We start from the raw sequence: 27,130 nt of genomic DNA, 5'->3' as shown, positions 1-27,130 counted from the left end.
CGGGAGATCGGGAAAGCTGTAAGGTTGTGAATTAGAGATGCTCCCTGAGATCTGTGACACAAAGTGGATTAATAATATATCTACGTATACACATATCTATCTATACCTATATATCTAGCTATATCAGTAGCTAGCTATATATAGTAATATAAAAAAAAAAAAACACTATAAACAAAAATAGATGCCTCCACATTGCAATCACAAACCTACTAATTAGAGATGTGTTTTTTGCAAAAGAAATTGCTAATCAAACAAGCGTACGTTGCAACAACAAAAACAAAGCTGCAAGTTGTTATGTAACAGTAGTGCTCTAACATGAACTAGTTCAACAGTATTCTAATGCTCAGTATGGTTGTCTGCACACTTTGTAGGAAATCACCACAGGGCCTGCTCCCTTGTCGTCTAGTTTCCCTACTACGGCAATGTGTAAATGATACTCCGTCCTTTTGAAATACAACAAAGTATACACTTGCCAAATTCACAACCTAGCAGAAGGCGTTCCTCCTAGAGAGGGACTAGAGTAACTGGATCTGGAAGCATGTTACATAAATTGCTCAGTGGGAAATTGAATTGCAAACCCAATGAAACATTTAGACATGTGGTATGTCCTCAGGAATTCATTATACATTGGCTCATGCAGCTGGAAGCAAATTGAAATTCAGACACAATGATGGTGTGTTGAATAGAGGAAAACCTGAATGCTAAACTGTATTATCAAAAACAGTACATTTAATTATTTCTTTCTACCTTGGACCATCCATCATCTTGTGCCAGGGCTTTCAATCCTTCACTCAAGAGTGTTTCTTAATTAAAATCCCGGAAGGATTATTATAGATCGCCATTTAGGTTTAGAAAAGAAGGAGTATATGAATGTTCTGCATTAAAATCAGTGAGCCATTGTTCACCAGGCTGAATGTACCCGCCACTTCAAGCTCCGCTGGGGAATATGGCATTGATGAACATTAAACAGACTTCTTAATAGATACAGAATTGTAAAGGCCAATTGGCAAGATAGAATGATTTTCAAGAAGCAAAAAAAAAAAAAAAAGAGTTAGAGAGCTATAAGAGTTGATGAAATCTTTTGTCCGATGATGGTGGCACAGTAAGTAAATGGATTGTAGAACATAGCGCCTATAGAGGTTGTAGATTCTGAATTAAAAGAACAGAAAAAAGTAATGAGCAACCCTTCCCATGTAGAAAAGATTTAAAGGAACAGATCACACGCCAGCATGATCACCATTACGATTGACAGCAAATTAAATGTTAATGTGTTCCTAGATAGAAGCCATCAGCCCCTAGCTTCCTGCTGGGGCGTTAGATTGTAAAATTGATGACGAAGGTGACCTTTCTCTTTAACGATTTCAGGTCTACAGTCTTGTACACAGTCTACAGATCATGCAATTGCTGCTCATTTTTTGGGGTATCTAGGTAAAGAATCTAGCAGATAAGAGATTTAGTCAAGTCATAATTTTCAGCTTTTAACCAAACACAGACCTATTTAATAAAAAATAAATACAAAAACACACATGTTTTAGCAGTCTTGTACAATAATAAAACAATGTGGATTGAAGAGTACACTTTTTTTCACTACCCACTATTTAGAAGGTCCAGGGTTCTATTTGCCTGGTGACTCCCACTGATATGACAACCATGCCTGCCCAATTTCATCTTACTTGCCTTTAATGCCAATTAAACCCCAACCTTGACATTTTCACATCTGAACCATGAAGGTAAATATATTGATGTGTCACTGTGACATTAAAAGACAGTTCTGGTAATAATGTGAAGCATTATCTCCCATGTCTTTAGATCCTGATTATTATACCTTCCTGCCTACCTTGACATTTTACATGTTTGTTGCCAGTAACCGTTGCCTGCTTATTTAGCACCATTTTGATCCAGCTTGTTTCATTACGTGGTCCTTTATGTTACCCCACCACCAAATTCCACATCGGCCAGTAGAAATATGCAAAGTGGAGGAGAAATTCCACATGAATCAAAGTTTGTGGGTAACATTTCTTTTGTGGGTCACTATTCTGCATAATGCATTACACAGTATATTTGAATCCTACAGAACGTATACCATATTATAGCTAAAGAAGCATCACACTGGCTAAATTCATTCATTAAAAAGTTCAAATGTACATCAACCATGTTGAAACAGAATATTTATACAGCCATTCATCCTCAGTAAAATACACCCAAAAATCCCTTGACCATTATTGCCTTACCCAACAGCAAGTCTTTTTCCATTTTTTCCAGCTAGCTTTGTTTTCATGCAATTGTACTTTTTCCCTTCGTTCTATAGGTTTTTTTTTTTGTGTTTTACAAGCCACACATGGAACTACTACATTCAATCCTACCCAAGGCTACAAATCCCTAGCAACAGTAACCACAGTATGCCACACATAGCAACTGGCACAGAGAGGTCAGGCACGCAGATTCCCAGATTTAATCACTTGTAGCAGGAAGACTGCGGCATCTGGTACACCAACTTAGAGACAAGCAAAAATGTCTGACAAATAAAAATATAGCCTTAACAAAATCATGTATAAGAAATAAACTTTATAAAAGTACAAATTCATTAGTATTCACTTAAAAGGATAACTATCAAAATATACCATTACATTTTATTTTTTCCCCAGACGAGGTGACAACAAGTGGTGAAAATTGATCAGACTAGATAAACAATATTTAGGACAACCCACTTCATTTTAGCCTGTCCACACAACAAAAAAGGGTTTTGACAGAGACCCTTCCTCTTACGTAAAGCTGGTCGTTGATACGCAGTGTGAAAGGTGTGACCTCATCCAGCACTCTTTAATGGTGCTGAATAAGGAACACTTAATTCAGGTGATGTTTCTGCAGCTGTTGGTGGAGTACATTTTACCATGCATGGACATACTTAGGGGAAGGAAGTCACATTGGTGAACCCCTCAACACACAATAGAGTCATAAGCGTTCTATGGGTGAGAAGAAGGAAAAAGCTTCCAATAGCACTTTCAGACAGAAACCAGTCGTGAACCCGGCTCGGACTTTGGACACTGAACTCGGGTTGATGCCGGGGTTTCAGTACTTACCCCCTTTCACATCAGTGGATGGACCCAGGTTATTCCTGGGACTTCCAATTTATTATTTATTTTTATTTATTAACAGTTTCTTATATAGCGCAGCATATTCCGTTGCGCTTTACAATTGGAAACATTGATAGAACAAAACAGGGTAATAACAGACAGACATAGAGGTAAGAGGGCCCTGCTTGCAAGCTTACAATCTATAGGGAAACAGGCATTGATACACAAGGATGACCCGGGGTCTTCAGTCTCTCAGTGGACGCTGAAGATGATATCACCAAAAGCCTACTGTGTAATGTTCTGGGTTGTTTGTGGACCTGGGGTGGTAGCAGGAGTGATCACAGAAGCAGATTTAAAAATAAAACTAGAATTTTTAATAAGTGCTTGAGTAGACAGATAATGGCAGTAAATAAAAGTCCAGGAATATATAATGTGCACAAGAGTTCTGTGGTGGGAGTAAAAGGGTTAATGTCCAAGTAGAAACAATTAAAGCTGTCCAGGTGTGCAGGTAGTGAAACTGAAAATAATCAAGCCAGGTATACAGGTAGTGAACTGAAGCGCAGGATGTCAGCAGGCTCAGGCACTCAGGTATGGGCAAGGGTGATGGAGGAAGCGGTGGTAGTCCAGTGGGAGCTAGGAGCTGACAGGCAGACTGGCAGACAGCGAATTCACAGGAACAGGAAAGCACAGAGAACTCCCTCTCAGCTAGGCTGAGATACACGTTGCACTGGCAAAGAAGGAAGGCACTGACCCTTCCTAAATACCCCATGCCGTGCTGTTACTGGCCGGAGGGAACATGTGACTCACCAGGATTGGCCAGCCGCATCACATGGCCAGAAGGCAAGATGGCGGCGCCCATGCCAAACGAAACGGAGACACCGCCAGGCCTCACCAGCGCAGAGTGACAACAGGGCCGCACAACAACGCGCGTAGCCAAAGCCCCCGCCAAACACCAGCTCCGCCACCAGACAGCCCGCGCCACAACGACCTCACAGGTAACACCCGCCTAGCGCCATGCTGAAATACCCTGGCCGTGACATACTGTACCCTCCTTTCAGGAATGACCTGGGTCAAGCCTTTCACAGAAGAGGCTACTGGGGTTGGACCCAGCAATATCCCTGGCAGCGACCAGGGTCGAAGTCCTGGGAACCAGGTTGAACCATTCATACAGAAAAAGACCCGGTTTGACCCAGGTTGTTCCAACAACTTACCGGGTCCTTTTCTCTGTCTGAAAGGGATTTTATGCTTGGTACACACTAGACGGTATGTCATTCGATCGGTGGATAGGACAACATATCGTCCACATCGGCCAGTGTGTATCTGGCTAGTGTGTATGCACTTGCCGGAACACCCGCCGGGTCCTGCCGCAGATGACATTGTGCTGGGTACACATCGTTTAGTGTGTACCCAAGCAATAGAAACCCCCAGTTTGTGCCTGAATTAAATACGCTAAAGCACGGTCTGCATTCTAAGGGGTTGATTCAATTAGCACAAAGAGCTGTTGGAGATTTATGTGTCCAGGCAGGAAAACAGAGCTTGATTTTTGCCTACAGCCCATAGATGTGTGAACAAAATACAAGCAAGATTTTCATTGCAAAATTATCCATTATGTGCACAGACTGAACCACAAGGCTAACTGAACTGGCCCCAAAGACTCATTCTTCTAGGAATCAACCTAAGATTTAATTAATAATTATCGTTCTTATTTATTTTTGGGCTTTAGTATACAGTATTGTTTTTTAGATTTTATTATTTCTCTGTAGAAAGTAAGTTGCCTATACTAGTCCCCAGTTTCATGGCTGCTGAGGGTGATGTAAAGCACTTGGAAAAATATCACAAATTGTAATTTTTTTTGTTTTTTTATTTTTATTTATTAATAACTTATATGGTGCAACATGTTCCATTGCAATTTACAATTGGGAACAAACAGTAATAAAACAAAATTAACAGACAAGGTGAGAGGGACCTGCTCAGTTTATTCTTTTTTAATTTTAATGGGATGTGGGCGAAAAATGAGTCTTAATTGTGAAGCTACACTAAAGATTTATATTACTTTGGAAAGATGGTCCAGATGGATCCATGAACAGAAAGTAAAAATGAATGTTGATTTTATACATCAATGTAAATTTATGCTGCAATTTAACTTAACATCTTATTACGTTTTTTTAAAACGTATGTTTCTAATCCTAATGTTATCACAATGAGTGTCTTGTTTTTCCCCCTTCTTTGATCCAAGCTGTAGCATTTGAGAACCCACCCACTATAAATCTTACGTTTGCCACTGCTATAGATTTTATACATGTCTTCAGTTTGAGTTTATGGGGATGATTAACATTGATCTTTGCAAAGAACATATATTTGTAAGTATCAATAACTAGACTGAAAATCATATGACATAGGCAACGAAAAATTGAAACTACTTTGGAAAATTTCTGCATAGCAGTAGGAGTATACCTGTGTTGTCCAAGGAAGTTCTTAAGAAATTTGGGATCAGATTGATTCTGTTATTAATAGCTACAAAATAACATATCAAGGGTTCTCCCACTATCTGGGGAGATTTTCGGTGAAAAATGTGTCTGCTACGGGCACAGCAACTTTGTAATATAATGTATATCCTAATTTACTAAGTGGTATACAGACAATTAAATATCACACACACAAGTTTTTTCTTCTCGTTTAAAAATTATTGATTATAGAAATCCAAGAAGCTAACACTAGCGGGAAGACTCATTTTCACCTTACCATTGAGCTTCATTTACGCTAGTTTCCATGGCAGCCTAGAAACCAATGCATCAGCCCTAGTTTCTGTAACCTAGCAAAATGTAATTTCATCATTCCAAAGAGGAGAAAAATATACCCAGCATCCATGGAGAGACCTGCCAACATCATTTTCATGTGCCCATTTCCTCCTATAGGCTACAAAATCAATTTACTGTAAGCAAAGTCATCTCTTGAATGGATTGCTTCCCCCTGCCTTAAATATATACTAAGTACTGGAAATATCCATCACAGCTAAAGCAAGGCAAGAATGAAACTACAACGTCATGGTATGAACATATTTACCAAGCGTCTTCATTCATTAAAAATGAACCGCCGCTTAATCGTGAGTCGTCAGCCTTCCCGCACCAATATATGCGCACGGAATCATGTAAGAGACGGGAGCTTTTGAGGATAAATTAGATTTCAGGGGTTAAAAGTCCTAAGAAAATTCTGTATTTTTTAAATGATTAGCTTTTTCTTTTCACAAGTATTTAGAGGTCACAAGTTTCTTCTGGGAGTCATATATAGGAGGTATTCCCACAGCTCTAAATCCTATGATGACATGGAGGGTTTTGAATGTCTGCAACTCCCATGCTATAACAGCATATGTATTGTAACTGGGAGAAAATAGAAGCATGCTAACAACACTGGAGCAAGATAGGCACAGATATATATTGTATTATGGTGATATTAATTAGGAATTATTATCTGAAACAAATGACTGGCATTAGAAAAAAAAAAGATAAATGAATTGTGCCATGCAAAAATAATGGTATATTCTAACTATACGTAAACCTCCAGCATTCATAGATATGAAAAATAGTTTAATTTGAATTTTCCAGTCTGGGTGAACAAGGTGAACTGCACATACTCGTCACTGTATTTTATCAAATCGGTACTCAGGAGAAGGGCCTTAAAAAGGCAGACAAAAATATTTCAACTATATATTTCATTTTTATAAAAGATTACATTATTAAAGAGCAGATGATGGGCAAAATTTACTAAGCAGTGGTTTCTATTCTATTCTAAACCCCGGCGGTTTGGTGGCGGTTTCTATTCTAAATCCCAGGGATTTGGTGGCGGTTTTGCAGCGGTTTCTAAATGACAGCCCTGTTCTATTCTATTCTAAAATGTGTTTTGACTGTGGTCTGGCAGCGGTTTTGCTATCTGCATATTTACTAAGGCCAAAACCGCTGCAAAACTGCAGTCAAAACACATTTTAGAATAGAATAGAACAGGGCTGTCATTTAGAAACCGCTGCAAAACCGCCACCAAACTCCCGGGGTTTAGAATAGAAGCCGCAACCAAACCGCCGGGGTTTAGAATAGAATAGAAACCGCCGTCAAACCGCCGCTTAGTAAATTTTGCTCAACATCTCCACTAAGTAGAAAAGGTCAGTATTATTTTATACAGCTTGTTTATTAGGTGTACTTTTGGTAGCCATTTTGTATAGGCACTGTAATATCCCATTAGGTTAAATAGTTAATTTATTCTGTTTCTTTGTTCCAATTCTGCAATTTTTTTCTCAGGTTTATTGTGGTAATAAAAACATCCTGTATCATAAAAATGTACCCTCCTCAATTCACACGTGTCTGTAGCATTTAACCACTTAACTGACAATTTTGTCTGGCAAAACCGGTCAGAAATTGCCGCTTCCGCAGGAGAGTCCGGTGAGTCAGAGGAGACATGTTCTGCACACTTGTAGAATGGATTTCCTCTTCAAAAACACAGCGGGGCGGTGTGGTTGCACCTTGTCAGCTGAAGCAGACTTGATTGCATTCGCATCCCATACAACCACGTTCAGTTAAGTGGTTAATGGTTCATTTACAGCGTCACCAGCCCAGTCTATGTAGAGATTAACAGGCAGGAGCTGGCTTACATGTTAAATAGCAAATCACCAAGCATAGGTATGGGGAAGTCTTCAGCAGCAACAGCCAGCCAATCGTACCGTCGGCTGGGTACACCACTGCTCACAGTAACCCCTTCATGTATAGTGCGTAGAAAGGAAGAACCCTTTCACCGTCCCTGCTTTGCATGGCTTGGACTGAAGTATAAATACGCAGGTTTGCAGGTGTATCGTGTGCACCAAGAATAGGCTGGTGCAAGTGTGCCCTGATGATCAGCAGCAGACCAAGCGTACGGATGAAGTGGGCAATCCGCAAACATGCGCACAAACTGCGCAGACGAGCACATTAATTTCCGTGCACACAACGTCAGAGCACACACAGCCGATTTGTGTTCAACGCTGCATTGTACCCACTATGTCTCGTATCAGAACACATCTACTCAAAAGGAGCAATGCCTGACACAGGTGTTGGGCAAAACGGACCACTTGAACTTTTTAATTTTACCGATTTGCCCAATCTAGAAAAAAAAATGAATGTATAATATAATGAGACATTGATAAAACCTCTTAGGGGGTAATTCAATTAGAAGCGAGGATATGTAGCTCCCTGGATGAGTGCATGAAGCTATTGAACTGTCCGCTCTGTAAATCCTGTGATTAACCTTCTGAGATACGAGCACAAATCTGCGCTAACTAGTGCCTTGGGCTAGTCGTTGTGTTACTTTGAGCGGTAACAGCGTATCATCCGGCACTTAAGTCGGAAAATGCAATTACTGCGACAAAGCCTTGGGCTTTAGTAGTGGTAAACTGCATCTCCCGCTTTTAAGGGGGCTTATAATTGAATAGCCCCGGGCACTCATACCGGGAGCTACATCCCCTCACTTCTAATTGAATCCCCCTCCCCTCATTGGTTTCTAAATCATTTTAAAATTGAAGCATTTCTACCAGCGGCATCTAAAAAGTCAACATGTTTCCATTTAGCCATCATTAGACCTGTTCACCAAAACATACCCTTCCACCACATAACCATGTTACCAGGTCTCTGTCCCTCTCGCCTCAGCCATCTCTACCTTGCTTACTTCCTGCACTCAGGTCCGTCTCTACACACTCATGCCTCATGTCATCTGTCCGTCTCCCCTCTCCCCTAGATTGTAAGCTCCTAGGAGCAGGGTCCTCCTCCCCACTGTCTCACAGCCGTCTTCTCTAGCACTTCTATGACAGCCTTCACCTTCCCAGCTGTTTTGTGTATGGAGAATTGTGTTGCTAATTGTTACTTGTGTTCGGTTTATATTTTGGTTACTGTATTGTAATGTCATGTTCTGAGTACCCTTTACTGTATGTACGGCGCTGCGGACCACTTGTGGCGCCCTATAAATAAAATGTAGTAATAATAATAATAATAATAATAATAATAATAATAATAATCTCAATGCCCCACGCTGGGCGATGCGTTTCCTGTGATCTCAGGGACACATTAATAAAAAAATAAACAACCATTTGTTGTAGAACCCGGAAGGAATGGCTGCATTGGTCTAAGCTTGTCAGCAAATACTACAATCTATTTTTTCTTTTATTTATATATTTTTTAAGTCTATCTAACAATATTCCATGTAAAGTATTTAGCAAGTCCCTCACATGACAGAGATTAGTGCAATGATTGCATTGTAGTAAGGGAGTATAAGCTGAACATGTAATCATCACATAGACAGCTGATACCTCATCCATCAGGCAGACTGTCACAGATTCCTGATTTGGATTCAGAAACTATTTATATGTAAATACAGTCTCTCTCTCGTTCCTCGGCTTTCACTATGCACTTTACATTTCCCAATTGTGCACTGATGCTATTTGTCTCCAAGAATGTGAGCCCTGACTGTTTCCTATGTCCCCTGGATTCTTTTCAAGATGTAGGCTGGGTGAATTATTTACCCAGAGCATCCATTCTGCCCGAGATTTCTGCGTTTTCTACCCAGAGGCAGATTGAAAGGCCATGCGCCAGGCCGCAATCAATGATCATGTAAAAATAAGAGCACGTTGTATGGAATATGTGCTAATCTGACTTGCCTTGCTGGGGAAGTGAACAGCTTAATCTCCTGCCTTAAGGATAACAGACAATGGTGCAGATGTATGAAGCTCTGGAAAGTGATAAAGTGCAGAGTGATAACCGTCCAGCCACTCAGCTCCCTACTGTCATGTTAAAGGCTGTGTTTGAAAAATGTCAGTTGGGAGCTGAATGGCTGGTCGTTTATCACTCTCCACTTTATCACTTCACAGACCTTCATACATCTGCCCCATTATCCCCCCCCCAAAAAAAAAAGTATTAACTGAATAGGACTAGGCACCAGGAATTGCAAGGATTTTTTTTGGTCTGTGTTTTTTTTTAATTAATGTTAACAGGACTTCAGCAACTACCTCCATTATACCGCCTGGTTGTCACAGTCATCGTTTTAGACTACCCAGTTAACTATGGGCCTGATTAAGAGTTTGGAATAAAATAAAGCATACTTTCCAACTCTCCCTCATTGTCAGGGAGACTCCCTTAAATAATAGCAATCTCCCTGAATGCACCTTACCGCCATTAAGAAGCGGTTAGACTACAAAAAAACAGATATATACATTCAAATGGGATCATTTGAATAATTTCCCTGTATTGGTTATAAAACACAATGGGGCAGATGTATGAAGTTCTGGAAAGTGATAAAGTGGAGAGTGATAAAACACCAACCAATCAGCTCACAACTGTCATGTTACAGGCTGTGTTTGAAAAATGACAGGTGGGAGCAGATTGGTTGGTCATTTATCACTCTGCACTTTATCACTTTCCATAGCTTCATACATCTGCCCCAATGATTCCTATGGCTACATGTATTTTCTGAAATGTAGTGTTTTCGTCAATAGGTACATCGTACATCCAACGGCTTTGGGGCGCATTTACATTTGGATATTAATCAGTTCTATGGCACGCCTCTCAGATGTAGCAGTACACATGTACTTAAAGTAGGCAAGTATGGAATAGAGTAAAGGCCCCCATACATCTGTGACGGATCGTCGCGATGTAGCGATCCTGCAACCCGGCATCACAGGGATGGTGAAATAAAAAATGTTGGATTTCACAGAAATGACGATAAAAAAATGATCATGATTGGCACATCAGTGAAATTTTACATGTAAAATTTCACCGATCCTGCAACAGATCAAGGAAAGATCGATGGTCGCCGGTCGGCATTCCCGACCAGCGGATCAGATTGCAAATTCGCGCCGATCCGTCGCAGATGTATGGGGACCTTAGCAAAGAACAAGAAAGTGGGTATCTTGGTAAAACCATGCTGCCCTGCAGGTGGGGCAGATGTAACATGTGCAGAGAGATTTAGATTTGGGAGGGACGTGTCCAAACTGACATCTAAATGTCAATGTAAAAATAAAGCTGTCCAGCATCTGTGGGCTACATGAAAAAGCAGCCAGTATTTACCCCTGCATGCAAGAAAATGTTATGTATTTGCACCCCTTGCATTGCAACATGGTTTGTCCAGGTGCACAGTTACTTGCTCTATCTAAAAGGACCCCATACATCTGCAATGGATTGCCGTGATGTTGCTATCCTGCAACCCGGCATCGCAGGATCGGTGAAATTCAACATGTTGGATTTCACGGATTTGCCGAACACGATCAAAATATGATAGTGATTGATACATCGGTGAAATTTAACATGATGAATTTCACAGATCCTGCGACAGATCACGGAACATGATGGTCGCCGGTCGGCATTTCCGACCAGCGGATCAACGTTTCTGATCGGAGGATCGCGCAATCCGCCAGCAGAAGTATGGGGGCCTTTACTCTATATCAGGTCCAATATCCATTACCACTAATACAAACATTACTATCCAAATTATTTTACCATAGACATGTACACAACAAACTCCTTTTAACGGTCAGACCTACTTTCCCAAACTATTTTGACTGTACGTACCAGATTATTTGCCTTTATTGTAAACCATCATTTTTAAATTTATGTGTTTAAAAACACAATTGGTGCTGGATAAAAACCACAAATGTAGTCAGACATTCTAGCATTAACCACAAAAGTAGTCAACAGACATTCTAGCATTTGCAGATTAGCCCTCTGAAGACAGGAGGTGGTTTAAACCTCTAAAACCGAGCGCAATTTCAAGGTTCCGTTCTGCGACGGGTAACTAGTTTTTAGCATCTAATCTCACTCAAGCAGCTATATTATTTTGTTCATGACCATCCTGGGTGTTCTCTGGTAACTTTATTTTATTACCATTAGCCATGGAAAAGAAGACCTAAAAAACACAGGCAAAATTACCCTATTTCTCTAGAGCTCCAAATTACAGAAATAGAAAATGCAGTACGTTATAACAATGGAAACATAGGCTTTACTGTATCTTTGTTATTTGTTTTATATTTTTACACAAAATAAACCTTTAAGATTCAGACTAGAGTAGTTTCCCCCATTTTTTTTGTATGTAGGAACTACAATAAAAATTACGATTGGATCTATGTTAGTATAGACCTATAGTAACTTTCATACGTGGGATTACCGAACCTGGAGGATATCGCTAGTGAGGTCACTGGGAACTCCTGTAACAATAGAATAGCACACTGCAACACCAAACACTATGCCGTTTTGGACGTAGTTTGTAGATATTGTGGAACTGAAAAGAGCGCTTATTGTCCTTATTGATGCACCTGACAGCTGTGTTACAGTACCAGGTATTAAAAAGACCACTAACCTTAAAGTAGTAGTTCTAAAATAACAGCCAATAATGAAAACAAATATAGTAACGTAAAACGCTCATCAGAACAGAAGTGGAGGCTACGGAGGACGTATATTACTTCTGCACAGCATATATTCTGTCCGTACAAGCAATGATGAACTCTCTCTTCCAGGACTCATACAGTGAATTGTCACTGGTGGAACACTGTTCATGGCTGCAGTCATAGGGCAACAAAGTAGGGTCAGTACTCAGAATATTGATCTATCGATAACTATGGCTGCACAGTTTAAGCATTTGCAGGCTTCTTTTCATGACTGCTCCAAAGCTTCTAGACTCAGCGCCTTGGTGTAATCAGTGACTGTCTAAGTGCTGACTATTGATGCATTTCTGGTCGTACACATCAGTAATAAGCACTATATGTAACCTAGTGATCAATATATCTTCATTTTATTACCAACCATGCTACATTCAACTCAATGAACGGATGGCAAGTTACAATAGGAGATTGCAGCAGTCATACAGAAACGTACCACTGACCTCCATTTGCAGGACAGGATATACCAGAATAGACTCTGCACAACTGCAGAGAACATATAAAATTCAGCACAATCACAAGTTACGTCAGCTTATAATACTGTACTGCAACATTATTAGTAGAGGGATGGATCCCTAATTCTGAAACAATAAATTTGCAGGAAGAGGACCGAAAAAGATACAAAACTAAGTGACCGTTAAGAAAACTCTCTTGAGCATTGAAACTTGCACCTGAAATGCTGCCAATGTTTGTGTTTAAATACATATCGTATGCAATGTAATACAACAGCATTTTAATGGGATGGAAGAAAATAGAATCATGGATCCTTCCGCTGAAAGGAATAAACGAGGGCTAAAAAACAAATTTCTTCTGAATCGAGCCAAGCTACAGCAAAATAAATATCAAATGTGCAATTCTACTGGCTAAATAAAAATAACCGAATCAAAAAGGAGTTGGAACTACATAATAAACAACAGAGAAGCCACAAACATTTCCTTCTACAATTGTGATAAACAGCCAAACTCGCCAACCTCATGTCTGTGAAGCCTTGCAATTCCTACAGCAGTTTTCCCTCAGACCCAACACATGTACTGCCAAAATACTGAGACATGTCGGGATACGGGAAGCAATTCTGATCTAAAATTAGGAACCAAGGCCCAAAAGGGAGTTTTGCTCAATTATTATTGGCAGGAACTGTTCCTCTTATATGCATCTTACAGTTGCCACAAGATTCACATGTGAGAGTAAGACCATCTGGCTTCCCTATCCTTGGGAATTCTGTGTTCTCATTTATTTAGAATAATCACCACAAGTCAGGAAGTCTACATATTCAGATGGGTAAGCATTAACCCCATCAGGGCCTTAACGGACCATAAAACCTATGGCGGTCTACAAGGCCACATACAAACCGGATTGTGCAATGCATTTATTGCACGTTAAAATGCAAGTAAAAAATGAATACAAACTGCATTGTGTGTATGTATGCCATTAATATGCAGGCAGCGCAACAGGTCAAAACATATGTAGAAATTCAAATAAGTTAAATTTCCTTTGGGATTAGAATAGTTAAATTAAAATGACCACTTAAACAAAAAAAAATAGAGGCTGATCCAGGAAGAAATGGCTTAGGTACGATTGGTCGACAGTTATGTCGACACGAGAATGCCGATATGGGCAAAATGTTGGCATGCTCATGGCTACATGGATGATATGTCGCCATGATGAACTGCTGACAAACGGTCCCTGGTGGTCTAGCAGCGTCTTACTGTATGTTGTCCCAGTGGCTGCAGCAACTCCAGAGTCTTCTTCTGGAACCCGGCAGTCACGTGAAAATCGGTTCTGGCGGTGGAGTCTCAGCCATAGCGTTCCAGTGTATTTTCCTCACTATCCCTAATCCAGGAATTGGTCCAGGTATCGGCGGTCCGATTCCCAGCAGCGCCTGGCCGACAACAGCAGAGTTGACGGCAGCGGAAGCCCGACAGCACTGGAAAACCCGATCGTGGATAGGCAAGTACTAACTAACCTAACCCCCTAACGCTGACCCTCCTTAGGGGTGCCTAACCCTAACCTCCCCCCCCCCCCAAGTGCCTAACCCTAATCTACCCCCTCCACGCTGCCTAAACCTAAGTCCCCCGGGGGGGTGCCTAACCCTAAGTTCCCCCCGTGGGTGCCTAACCCTAACCCTCCCTCCCCCTAGCCTAACCCTAACCCTCCCGGGGGGGTGCCTAACCCTAAGTCCCCCCCGGGAGCCCTAAACCTAACCCTCAGCCCCAGTGGCTGTCTGCTCGCGGCGCCCGGCATCCCTTCGATCGGGATGCTGGGCGCCGGTCTCCCAGCGTCGGGGAAATGTCAGGCATCTACATCTAGACGCCCGGCATTTCATCCCTCGCCAGGATATGACAGTCGGGGAGCCGGCTACCGGTATTAAGGCAGCCGGCTTCCCGATTGTATACCCTAATCCAGGGGTCTTCAAACTTGGCCCTCCAGCTGCTGTGGAACTACACATCCCAGCATGCACTGCCACCTTTTTGATATAACAGCATGCTAAAACTATGTGCAGTGCATGCTGGGATGTGTAGTTCCACAGCATCTGGAGGGCCAAGTTTGAAGACCCCTGCCCTAATCCATAACCCTAATCCTCCCACTAGTGCCTAACCCAAGTGGACAGTGTAGTAGAGCGCTCATGGCTCCTGTGAATTACATGGTGGTGTGTCTGGGAGCCACTGACAGCTCAACTTCAAGGTACAAAAATGTTTATAGCTGTCTGGGATAGAGTGGGGAGATAGCATGCTTGTATGTGTTCTTTTTTGCCTCCATTTTCAAGTGGGACACTGATGCTTCTGACAGCATCAGATTGGCCGCAGTATACTGAAGGAAGCGGAGCGATGGGAAGGAGCCTATTACACCATCCTGAGCTGGCAATTTATTACTTGCAAAGCGTAATGGAAAGCAAAGACAACTTCAATGAAATCGCTCTCCCCATACTAGTATATGGGGAAGTGATTTTAACACTAATCAGGGGCTCTGCTGGAGAAATCTTAGACTTCTCCACGGTAAACCCCTTCTCTGAATAGGACAAAGAGGTGAAAACCCCCGTTATCACAGGTGGATCGTGCTACAGGGCTTTTTATTCCTTCTTGAACAGAGCTCATAATAAAATAATGAACAAGCAACTCTTACAAACACTTCATACGTAAGAGACTCAAAAACACGAGTCTGAAAATTATTATTAACCATCCACCTGATTTAAAAAACTAAAATTCATGGGGATGATATGACCTTACATGTGCAACAAGTAGTCAGTTCTCAGACAGACAACTTCTTCAAAAGCATCAACAATTAAACCATTGGGTCTGAAAGAAACCGAAAGCCCTGATAAAGGGAAAGACTAGCCACAAAGTATTCTCGTGCTTTATGTATATGGACACAAAGGAAATGATAACATTGCTCATTTTTCTCACACCCCTCTATGTGTTGCAAATAAAAGTAAGCAAAGGCCATTACCTATACATCACAATAGATAACCCACAAAGCTGCTACAGAACCTCACAGCTAACAGTATAACTCCAGGACAATTAAAATTGGTGCCATTTGTTCCCTGTTACCATTTCCATGATCCATTTCACCATTGCACCCTGTATTATTAACTTTGGATTTTTGCCGAATTTATAGAAAAATTACACTCCACATAATCTGCTCTATGGCGGGGTTTGAAATATCGGCAGGACAAAACGGACAGAGGGAATTCCACGTGGAACCATTAAGACTAAATTCAGACAGAGAAACGCGTCAAACACCTTGCCCAAATGAAGAACGAGGCCAATAATCCACAGGACAATTTTGAAAAATGTCGCTCATCTCTAGAAATAGTCAGAGTCTTAGAATGTACTACTTACATATTCTTTCACATTTTTCGTCTTCACAGCCTTGTAAGAATTATAAGCCGGGTACAGCATGCCAAACACCAGCCTAAGGGAAAAAAAAGGGAACAATTAAAGTCTTTTTGCTAGAACAGTAAATTGGATGAATGTTAACACTTATATTGCATGTCCATGTGAGAGAACACGGTCAGGGACAAAAACAAGGGTACATAATACTTGTATTAATTACTTCATTGAGAAACACCTTTACATTTTTGTATATTAGAGCATTTTAAAGCATTCTAATTCTTCAGATAATTTGCTTTAACAATGTGCTCCCAAGTATATATTCTATATAGGAGATAAAGTTTGTTTCTCCCAATACTGTTAATTCTAAAGCTACCCTAAGACAAATCAGAGACATGGCTCCATGTACAAGCAGGAGACCTTGAATACAGGACTGGACGTTAATTTATGATCCAGCACCTTTGTAAAGCTGGGTACACACTGAGATAATGTGGGCAAGATATGTAGTTTCCGTCCGAATCGGAACGACATATCAGCCGCATTGCTCAGTATGTACGGCCAATATGCTCGCTCCCGCAGCCGCATGCGACAACCCGACGATATCGCATGCGGCGCCGTTGCAGGTAATGAAGGATGGAACGAGGGATCGTTCAGTTGTTCATTACCTCGTTCTGATGTGTAACCAGGATCCGATAGGTCAGCCTGACATATCGGCTATGTACACATCACTCAGCGTGTACCCAGCTTTAGTAGTAGTTACAATTTTTGCAGCAGGTTTGTGCACTTCTAAGAGATGGGTGATATGTAACTTTACAGGCGTAGCCTCAAATACACAGGGACCACCAGTATATCCAGTTACTAAGGCTAAATATGAAGATACATTTTAGGAAGCATATATTTGTACTGTAAATTCACAATAATAAATATGGGTTTATGTAGTTAATGATTCTGTGCCACGAGATGGCAGCGAAGAAACATTCATATCCTTTAGGTTTATTACAGCGTGGGGTTGGAACTAGAAACTTTTAGTGACTTTAAAGACTATACAGAGAATCTGTGTTTTCCCAACATTAATTTCTACTCATGTGCTGCAGAGCATACAAAACACAGCATAGCAAACCTAACAGACATTACAATAAAGTTGCCAAGATATTTTAAAACTCAAGTGACTGTGTATTATACCACATCTGCCAGTAGTGGCCAGCATAAATCAGATTACTTTTCCAACAAATTGTTTTACAGTATTTTTTACCCCAAGCACTTTATTATTATTATATACATTGGGAGTTACTGACGCGTTCCATGCAGGAAACCAGATGTTCCTTATCTGCAATAATTTACAGATTATATAAACATTTATAGGCATGTATAGATAAAAAAAAAATTATGTTGCAGTTATTCAAATATAACAAACAAGTGATGTTGATATAAGCATAATCTACTACTAATAGTACCTTTATAAAATTATAAAATGGTCAGTTCTTGTGTAATCACTTCAGTGTTCTTTAGGAAATCTTGTGTAATAATGAATAATACACTCCCAACTGTCAATTATATAGTGTTCACTCTAGCTCCGGCGGCAGGCAGGGCACCGGAGCCAGAGAGGGCACCTTTGTGCGCGCACCCGAATAGGGGGCGTGGCCATTGAAAAGGGGGCGTGATATAAGACGCGTCCCCTTTTCGTCACTCTTGGGGGCACGCCCGGCACTTCCGGACACGCCGGGCAGCCCCCAAGCGCTGCAGACAGAGAGAATAGATGCCGGGCACATGCGCCCGGCATCTATTCCCCAGCAGTGACCGGGTCACCGCACATTTCTCCACCCGCGGGACACTGCGCCCCGCGAGTGAAGACGGCACCCGCAGGCTGTGAGGGCAGGGCGCTCTTTGCACTCCTTCTGGAGGGCAGGGTGCTTTTTGCCCTCCAGAAGGAGGGCAGGGCGACGCGCCCCGCTAAAACAGCCTAGCGGGAACGCTAATTATATGGAATGAGGCTATACGAGGCAGAGTGCATTTACACAAAAACAAGTCACAAAAACATGAAGAGGATTCTAATCTATTACATAATATGCTGTTGTGTTGGTCTCTAGAGCAAGCACAGGGAGAGCTGCAGTACGGAGAATATCCCCTCACACATAGTACAAGCCTACTTTTGAAAATGTATTTCAGGGAGATTGTGAAAGCAGCGCCTATGAGCGCGGCGGTAAAGTGGACGTATACTGCTACATCTGAGTGGTGTGCCCTACATCCAAATGTAAAAGAGCCCCAAAGCAGTTCGCAGGATCTATTTGTTGTTGAAAACACACTGATACATTACAGAAAATGCATGTACCATAGGGATCATTGTGCCTTTTTAACCAATGCAGGCAAATTATTCTAATGATCCCATTTGAATGTACATCTCTGTTTTTTTGTAATATAACAGCTACATAATGGGGGTAAGGTGCAATCAGGGAGATTTCTACTATTTCAGGGAGTCTCCCTGACAGACAATGAGGGAGAGTTGATAAGTTTGATACAAAATGCACAATTCATGGTGGTAACATGAATAAACAATACACAGTCATCTAATGCTGGGCATACACTGCCAGATAAAATGTCTGTCAGACCGACAGACATTTTATCTGGCCGGCTGCCAGCCGCAGATGTCCGCGGCATACACTGTGAGAGAAATCTCACAGTGTATAGCCCGACATCCGTGCTCCGCCCCCGGGGGAGGAGACATTTCCCTGTTCCTTCCGTAGGAAGGAACACAGGAAATGTCTGTCTGTCGGCTGCGCTGGGCATACACTGCCCGATGCGGCCAACAGTTTCCCGAGAAATATTGCATCGAACGGGCATGCTGGACAATCCAGCATGCCCGACCGAGCAATATTTAACCCTCGGTCGCCCCCCCCCACGCTACAATTATCACAGCGATCCGCTGATATCGGGCGGATCGTCCCGATAATTGCAGCGTGTATGGCCAGCATTAGTGAATTAAATCTGATGGCAGAATTAATAATATATATATATATATATATATTATATATATAAATAATACTAATCTACTAAAACCAGCATCATGAACAGTTACTGTGATGCCATTGGCACTCTAATATTACGATGTAATGGTTGTCATTACTGCCTCACAGCACAGACATCACGAGGGAGGGTTAAGCACCAAGGGAAGGAATAGAAAAAAAAAAAACATTTCGACCATTTGTGTGTCGACCTTTTGTACCTGTATCTTTCTAATGTAGATCTTTTATACCAAACCCAATTTGATTCCCACCACGGCCCTAACTGTGTGGAGTTTGTGTATTCTCCCTGTGCTTACGTAGCTTTCCTCTGGAGGCTCCGGTTTCCTCCCAACCTCCAAAAATATACCGATCAGTTAATTGGCTCCCAACAGAATTAACCCTAGTGCATATATGTGTGTACAAGTGGTAGGAAATATAGATTGTAAGCTTCACTGGGGACTGATGTGAATGTCTATAGATCTTTTAAAGCGCTGTGGAATGTATGCAAACTATTTAAACAACAAGTAAGAAAGAGGAATATTCTATATTCATTAGCTTTAGTTTAAAAGCATTACCAAATACACATATCAATGTGGTTTTATGGGATGCCAGGTCCACATTACAACTAAATATTCCCAATTTTTATCGAGTAGACCTTGGGGAAAATTGAATACCCTCCGACTTGTAGGCTTCGGCGAAATGTGATGCCTGCAAGTCTCAGGCTATTACATTGCCCCCTTTTTCTCGAAAATATAGTCTTATTTGCCATTTTCTCTCTGCACTAAGTCTCCTCCTGTACACTCTGGAGAACCAGAGGAAGTAGGAGCACAGGCACAATCACTGAGCTAACAGACTTGCCAGACCAGGAAGGAAGGAATTGGTTATAATCTCAATCATAAACCTTTCTTATCCACTGCCTGCATTACATTTGCCACATAAGGCCCTGCAAATGCAACTAAATACATGACACAAGACTAACATTCTAACAAGAACCTCGCATTTAGGACAATAGGGGGTGAATTTACTAAAGTGAGAGTTTTTAGAAGTGAGTTTTAGAAGAGATGTTGCCCATAGCAACCAATTAGATTCTAGCTATTATCTTCTAGAAGGAGCTAGTGAAAGGTTAAGTAGAATCTGATTGGTTGCTATGGGCAACATCTTTTCTAAAACCCACTTCTAAAAGCTCTCACTTTAGTAAATTCACCCCCAGGAGTCTTGGGTTTTACATACCAGCTACAAAAACTGCTTCTTTTTATTTTTGTAAATGTACAGTAATCTGGAAACTGGTGTCAGCTGAATGTAATTTATGATGTTCCGCACTGAGAGTTATGGCTGGTTTTGCTTAGCCATGTCTGGAAGTAAAACGTCCTGCTTTCAGTTTCCCGGCTGCACACAGCAATTAATGTAGCATTCTTCCCTTGCAGCCTAACCTTAAAAAACCTTCACAGTGTGTCCTTACAGAAATGTGTGGGGAATTAGGATCTGGAGCTTCACTTTTATAAGTTACTGGGGGGTTACACTTAATTATGGGTTCTCATGCAAATACAAGGACATGAGGAATAACTATTGTCTTATTTTTTTATACTTTGAATACAATTGACATTTGGTGTAAATTGGAGTCATGCTGTGTGTTCGCTGACTGACAGTCTGACAATAGTATGGCAGTCAGAGACAAGTGTAGACAGTTTCATAGGGTACCAGCACCTAAAACGACAGACAGCACTATTGTCAGAGCAGCCAAGCCTGTATATGTGCTTCCAATGCAGGCAAATAACCTTGTTCTCCTGCAGGGCAGGATCCCACTAAAACATTAATAAAGAAGTGCCTTTCAGCCTGTGTTTTAAGTATCACTGGACACTGAATGCCATACTGGTTCATTATATATACTTGGACGCTGAATATATGAATGCAGATTATCCGAATCATGAAATAACCAAACACCATCCAAAAAGAATATCCGATTGTATATTAGCCCATACAAACTAAAAAGCATAAAATTACAGAAAAAAATACAATGATTACAGTTAGGAATCATCCAAAAGGATAAGTGAATCAGGGTCCAAACTCACTATTTATACAGGCGGAATGGGTATGAAATCCCAGCAGTCGGGATGCCTGCTGTCAGTGTACAGACAGCGGCATCCTGATGCTCAAGATCCTGATAAGGGTCTGGTAAGAATAGTAACCTTCCCTCCTTCTCCCCCTAACCCCTCCTTTCCTGCATCTTAACACTAACCCTCCCCACCCCGCATCCTAACCCTCCCCCCTTCGTGCCTAACCCTAATGAGGGTATCTTACCCTAACCCCCCCCCCACAGCCTTACAAGACCCATTACACTTACGATCGGGATTCCGGCATCGGGATGTCCACTACTGTCAGTATTCCGGCGCCAGTCTTCTTGCCGGGTAGTGGCATTCCGGCGCCGGGATTTCAGCAGCTGGAATACAGGCTGTAGGTATCTTAACTACATCTCATACAGGTACCCACGAACCAATGATCGTTGAAAAGGGCGCTTATGCCAGCCGAAACGTGTTGGACACACAAGTTCAACTTATATACATTTGTCTAGCCCACCCGCAGTGACTATAAAAAGATGCTTACAGTAGAGAGACGTGCACTGAAGACCGGCACCGAAAACCCACTGCCAATTGCGGATATAGGCATTTCACCAAGACCGGACGTCCCGATGCACGCTGGGACTGTTGGCACCAGCTGGTGAGTACAACATCTATCTGTGTGCTAGATGTGCGATTCCCGGTGGCCTCCTTCACACGGACTGTTATGGCGGCATCCCCTCTGTCCCATCAGTGACCACAGGAAGGATCCCGGGTTAGTTAGTTCACCCCACAAATTTTTTGTAATTTTTTGTTATAAAATTTTAACATTTAAGGTTGTGCGTAAGCCAGTCACTGCTGTGGTATGGCTTCAGGGACTGGGAGGAAACAACAATGCACTAATTGACAATTGAGGACAAAAATCCTTGTGCCGAGCAACAAAATTACATATTTATGACCCCTTTGCACTTATTTTTAGGTTATCCGAGGATTGCTGGTAAAAGATAAAGGGACTGACTGATGCACGCAGAGATAAATTACACAACGGGCTGATCAGGATGGTCTATAACAAGATGGCGCCTAGTCAAGACTATTTAATAAGCAATATGGGTGTTAGGTGGGGAACCTTGGAGGCATTCTCTTGGTCTGTTAAAAACTCAAATTAGTTTGAACAATATAACACACTTTAAACTGATTAATTAAAAAGGGAACATGGGAAAGGGTTCTAAAAGTCAGATCTTTAAAAAGCACAGGTTACAATGCAAGAGCGAACTCTGAACATCCAGGTTTGAGAGAAAATAACAGCATTCAGCAATAGAGGACACTAGACCCAAGCACTGATCATGTCTATGCCAAAACAATAGCTATTGTTGCAAATTGGGATTCAGCCCAGTCAAATTCAATTTCAAAACAAAAAACTTAAACCACATAATTATCCTCAATAAAAGATATGCACAGTTTGTAAATACACCCAACTTTCTAATCTTGCCACACTGATATCACATTTGCTTTATGTCTTTGCAAGTTTATTTTATTTTCCTCTCCAGTGGTTTAGATGAGGTGGTCCACCCAGCCTCTAATTCTCTTTTCTGCTGTTGCTTTGGCAACCAGAGGAACAGCGCAGCAACAACAGATTGTAATTCACGGCCTTAGGACACGACAGAGCTTGAAGTTGGCCAGTCTCCAGGCTTTCTATTTGTCAATGTTTCATCTAAGAGGGGGATGGAATATTTAAAAAGAAAATATATAGAACTCAACTTTAAACATTTTATTTTATAGAAAAAAAAAAGACAGCTAAAATGAACCGTCGTTATAATTTTAAGTGGTCCTCAAAATAAGTTAAAACTTTTTTTTTTTTAAACCAGCAATTTGAAGATTTATAACGTACAGCAAAATTACATTTCATTCCTTGCTATATATCATTCCATGCCACAACCATTAATATATTATGTTCGACATAAGAAAAAAAACGAACTTCAACCAACAAGGAAAAAAGGAGTTTATAACGATTTTACCTAGGCAATGCTGTTATCTTTGTTGCTAAATTATATCTTCCGCTTATTGGTGGTTCTACGTCACGCCGGGGAGTGACAAAGATAACAATGGGGGAATTAAATGTGAGAGGTACGAGGGAATACTTGTAATGCCAGCCCTACTGTAATTGGCAGATATATGCACAGCCGGGCAACGCTGCCTACCAACATACCCCCTACACTCAATCAGAGCCCTGCCCACACATGTACATACCCCCTTGCACTCAGAGGCCTGCCCACACATGTATGTACCTCCCCCCTGCAGTACAGCCCAGACCACAAATGTACATATTTTCCCTGCACTCAGTCACAGCCTTGTCTACACATGTACATACCTACCTGCAGTCAGTCACAGCCCTGCCTAACATTCCCCCATGCACTTACAGCCCTGTCCAAACATGTACATACCCCAGCACTCAGTCACAGCCCTGCCCACACATGTACATACCCTCCCTGCAGTCAGTCACTGCCCTGCCTACATGTGTATGTACACCCACCCCTACCCATACTCCTGAACTCACTGGCATCACAGCCTTACACACATGCCTGGTACTGTTGGGAAGCTGGATGTAGGGGGAAGGGTGTGCAGGTTGCTCTCTCCCCAGCTCCGTTTGCACACTGAACACAGCCGGTGGGTGCTGCTCTGCACTGCAGTCTCAGTGCAGCCGGCAGGCAGGTGCTGATATTACCCCAGGGAGCTTTTTGTGTGTAAGCAGTCCTGGATAATCAGTTGGACGTCCAACACATGGAGCTCCATCCAGGTTCACAAGACGCAACCTGACAATCAGTGGTGGTGACTGCAACTGTGTCCCCAGGCTACAGCGCTCTGGGTGGCGGCCCGGTCAGCCCACCCCTCTAACCATCCCTGCATACACCATATATTGGTATGGCCACTAGAAATCATGTTTCATCAATTATGCAGCACTACACAGAGAATCTCATTCACATCAGTCCCTGCCCCATTGGAGCTTGCACTGTATAGTCTCTAACATACAACACATACTAGCGTACATTTTAGTCAGCAGCCAATTATTTATATACTAACTTTTTAACCGTTACTAACTGTTATAGAGAATAGTTCAGTCATTCACATTAGTCCCTGCCCCAGTGTTGCAAACAATTCACCTAAAGCGATGTTTTTGGATTGTGAAAGGAAACCCACACAAAACACATGAAAAACATACAAACTCTACACAGATAGGGCTCTGGTCAGGAATCAAACTGACCACCACAGTGTTGTGAGACAGCAATACTGACTACTGTGCTATTTGATGTGACAAATAACCTTCCGACTAGTCAGGAGAGAGCTTTCACGTACGCTCTCTTCCATAATTAATAGAAAATATCCCCTTTAATTATTAGACTCCAAACACTGTACAGAGCTTAGCATGTGATCTGCTTTCAAGGATATACCAGAGGAATCCAATAATGGTTAAGAAAATCTGAAGCACACAATGTATTGTATGCAGAATGATTAATAAGGCAGTGAGAAATATGCTAAACACCGCATATTACAATCCATTATGTATGCATAAAGCATCACTAGCACAGATTTCTCACTGGTAGTCATTACACTACTTGTCATTTATCTTCACTGTGTAGTCTATGTGCTCAGCATACCAGATGTGTTCAGCATCTCAGACAGCTCATAAAAGGATGTCGTTATAATACAATATTTATCAGCTATACACTGGACTAACATATTTGAAAAATTTACTTTTAACATAAAGGAGGAATACTATTCATTCCATTGTTACCAGTTTATATGTTTCATAAGAAATAAACAGGAAACATTTAAAAAAGCAGTCAGGTGTAATGATCAACGATATTTCTAAATAAACAGCAGAATATGGGAGACGTGTTCTCGATATGGTAGGATGAGAGTGCCATCACAACACAGAGATCTCTACAGGGTTGTGCAAGCAAGGACAACTGCGCGGGGCTCGATGCATAAAGGGGGGTGAAGAGAAAGGAATATTTAGGTAAATCTGGTTACAGATAAGGGCGGGAGTTTTCCATTTTACATCTTGCCACAAGTGCTAAAATTTCTAATTATGGCAACTAATAACACACACATACATACATACATACATACATACATACATACATACACCATACTTGCCAACTCTCCCTCATTGTCAGGGAGACTCCCTGAAATAGCAGCAATCTTCCTGAAGAGTCTACCAATCTCCCTCAATTCACCTTACCCCCATTATGACACTGTTATATAAAAGAAAAAACAGAGATATATACATTCAAATTAGGGGTGTGCACCGGCCACTTTTCGTGTTTTGTGTTTTGGTTTTGGATCTGGATCTTTCTTCGTGTTTTGGATCTGGATTGGTTTTGCCAAAACCACCCTTCCGTGTTTTGGGTTCTGGGTTTTGTGTTTTGGATCTGTATTTTTTTTAAAAAAAGCATAAAAACAGCTAAAATCACAGAATTTGTTGGTTTCTCTGCTCCTATGCTATTATTAACCTCAATAACCTTAATTTCCACTCATTTCCAGTCTATTCTGAACACCTCACACCTCACAATAGTGTTTTCATGTCCAAAAGGTTGCACCGAGGTAGCTGGATGACTATGCTAAGCGACACGAGTGGGCGGCACAAACACGTGACCCATCTAGGAGTGACACTGCAGTGGCAGACAGGATGGCAGTTAGAAAAACTAGGCCCCAAACTGTACATAATGCAAAGAAAAAAAAGAAGTGCAAGATGGAATTGTCCTTGGGCCCTCCCACCCACCCTTATGTTGTATAAACAGGACATGCACACTTTAACAAATCAATCATTTCAGCGCCAGGGTCTGCCACACAACTGTGGCTGAAATGATTGGTTCGTTTGGGCCCCCACAAAACAAGCTGGCAATTAATGTGTCCCTGCACAAACTGGCTCTACGGAGGCAAGATGTCATCCTCATCCTCCTCATCCACCGATTCCTCACCCTCTTCAGTGTGTACATCCTCATCCTCACAAAGTATTAACTCGTCCCCACTTGAATCCACCACCACAGGTCCCTCTGTACCTTCTGGAGGCTGGTCTCCCTGGAAGAGCTGATAATTCATTTTGATGAACATCATCTTCTCCACATTCTGTGGAAGCAACCTCCTACGCCTTTCGCTGACAAGGTTCCCGGCTGCACTAAACACTCTTTCGGAATACACACTGGAGGGGGGGCAACTCAGGTAAAATAGAGCCAGCTTGTACAGGGGCCTCCAAATTGCCTCTTTTTCCTGCCAGTACAGGTATGGACTGTCTGACATGCCTACTTGGATGCTGTCACCGATGTAATCCTCCACCATTCTGTCAATGGTGACAGTATCATATGCAGTGACAGTAGACATGTCAGAAATTGTTGCCAGGTCCTTCAGTCCGGACCAGATGTCCAAACTTGGTCCTGCCTGCCCTGCATCACCGCCAGCGGGTTGCTTAGGATACCTAAGTTTTTTCCTGGCAGCCCCAGTTGCGGGAGAAAATGAAGAAGGAGCCGTTGACGTGTCACGTTCCGCTTCAGCTGACAGTGTGTTCACCAGCAGGTCTTTGCACCTCTGCAGGCTTGTGTCGGCCGGAAAGAGAGACACCACATAGGCTTTAAACCTAGGATCAAGCACGGTGGCCAAAATGTAGTGGTCTGATTTCAACAGATTGACCACCCTGGAATCCTGGCAAAGCGAATGAAGGGCTTCATCCACAAGTCCCACA

At 41.9% G+C, this 27,130-nt stretch overlaps 1 protein-coding gene across 1 annotated transcript in view; it reads right to left on the bottom strand.

The window, feature by feature from the left end:
* REEP3 (receptor accessory protein 3) overlaps positions 1-27,130 on the bottom strand; it is a 154,893-nt gene that overhangs the window by 77,404 nt on the left and 50,359 nt on the right. The window contains exon 2 of the mRNA XM_088450486.1: positions 16,350-16,422. Within this exon, the coding sequence (XP_088306612.1) occupies positions 16,350-16,422 (73 nt within the window). The remainder of the gene's footprint in view (positions 1-16,349; positions 16,423-27,130) is intronic.

The sequence above is a fragment of the Taudactylus pleione genome, unplaced genomic scaffold, assembly GCF_031769625.1.
Source record: "Taudactylus pleione unplaced genomic scaffold, aTauple2 ptg000518l, whole genome shotgun sequence".
Taxonomy (NCBI): domain Eukaryota; kingdom Metazoa; phylum Chordata; class Amphibia; order Anura; family Myobatrachidae; genus Taudactylus; species Taudactylus pleione.
This window is presented reverse-complemented; position numbering and strand designations above follow the sequence as displayed.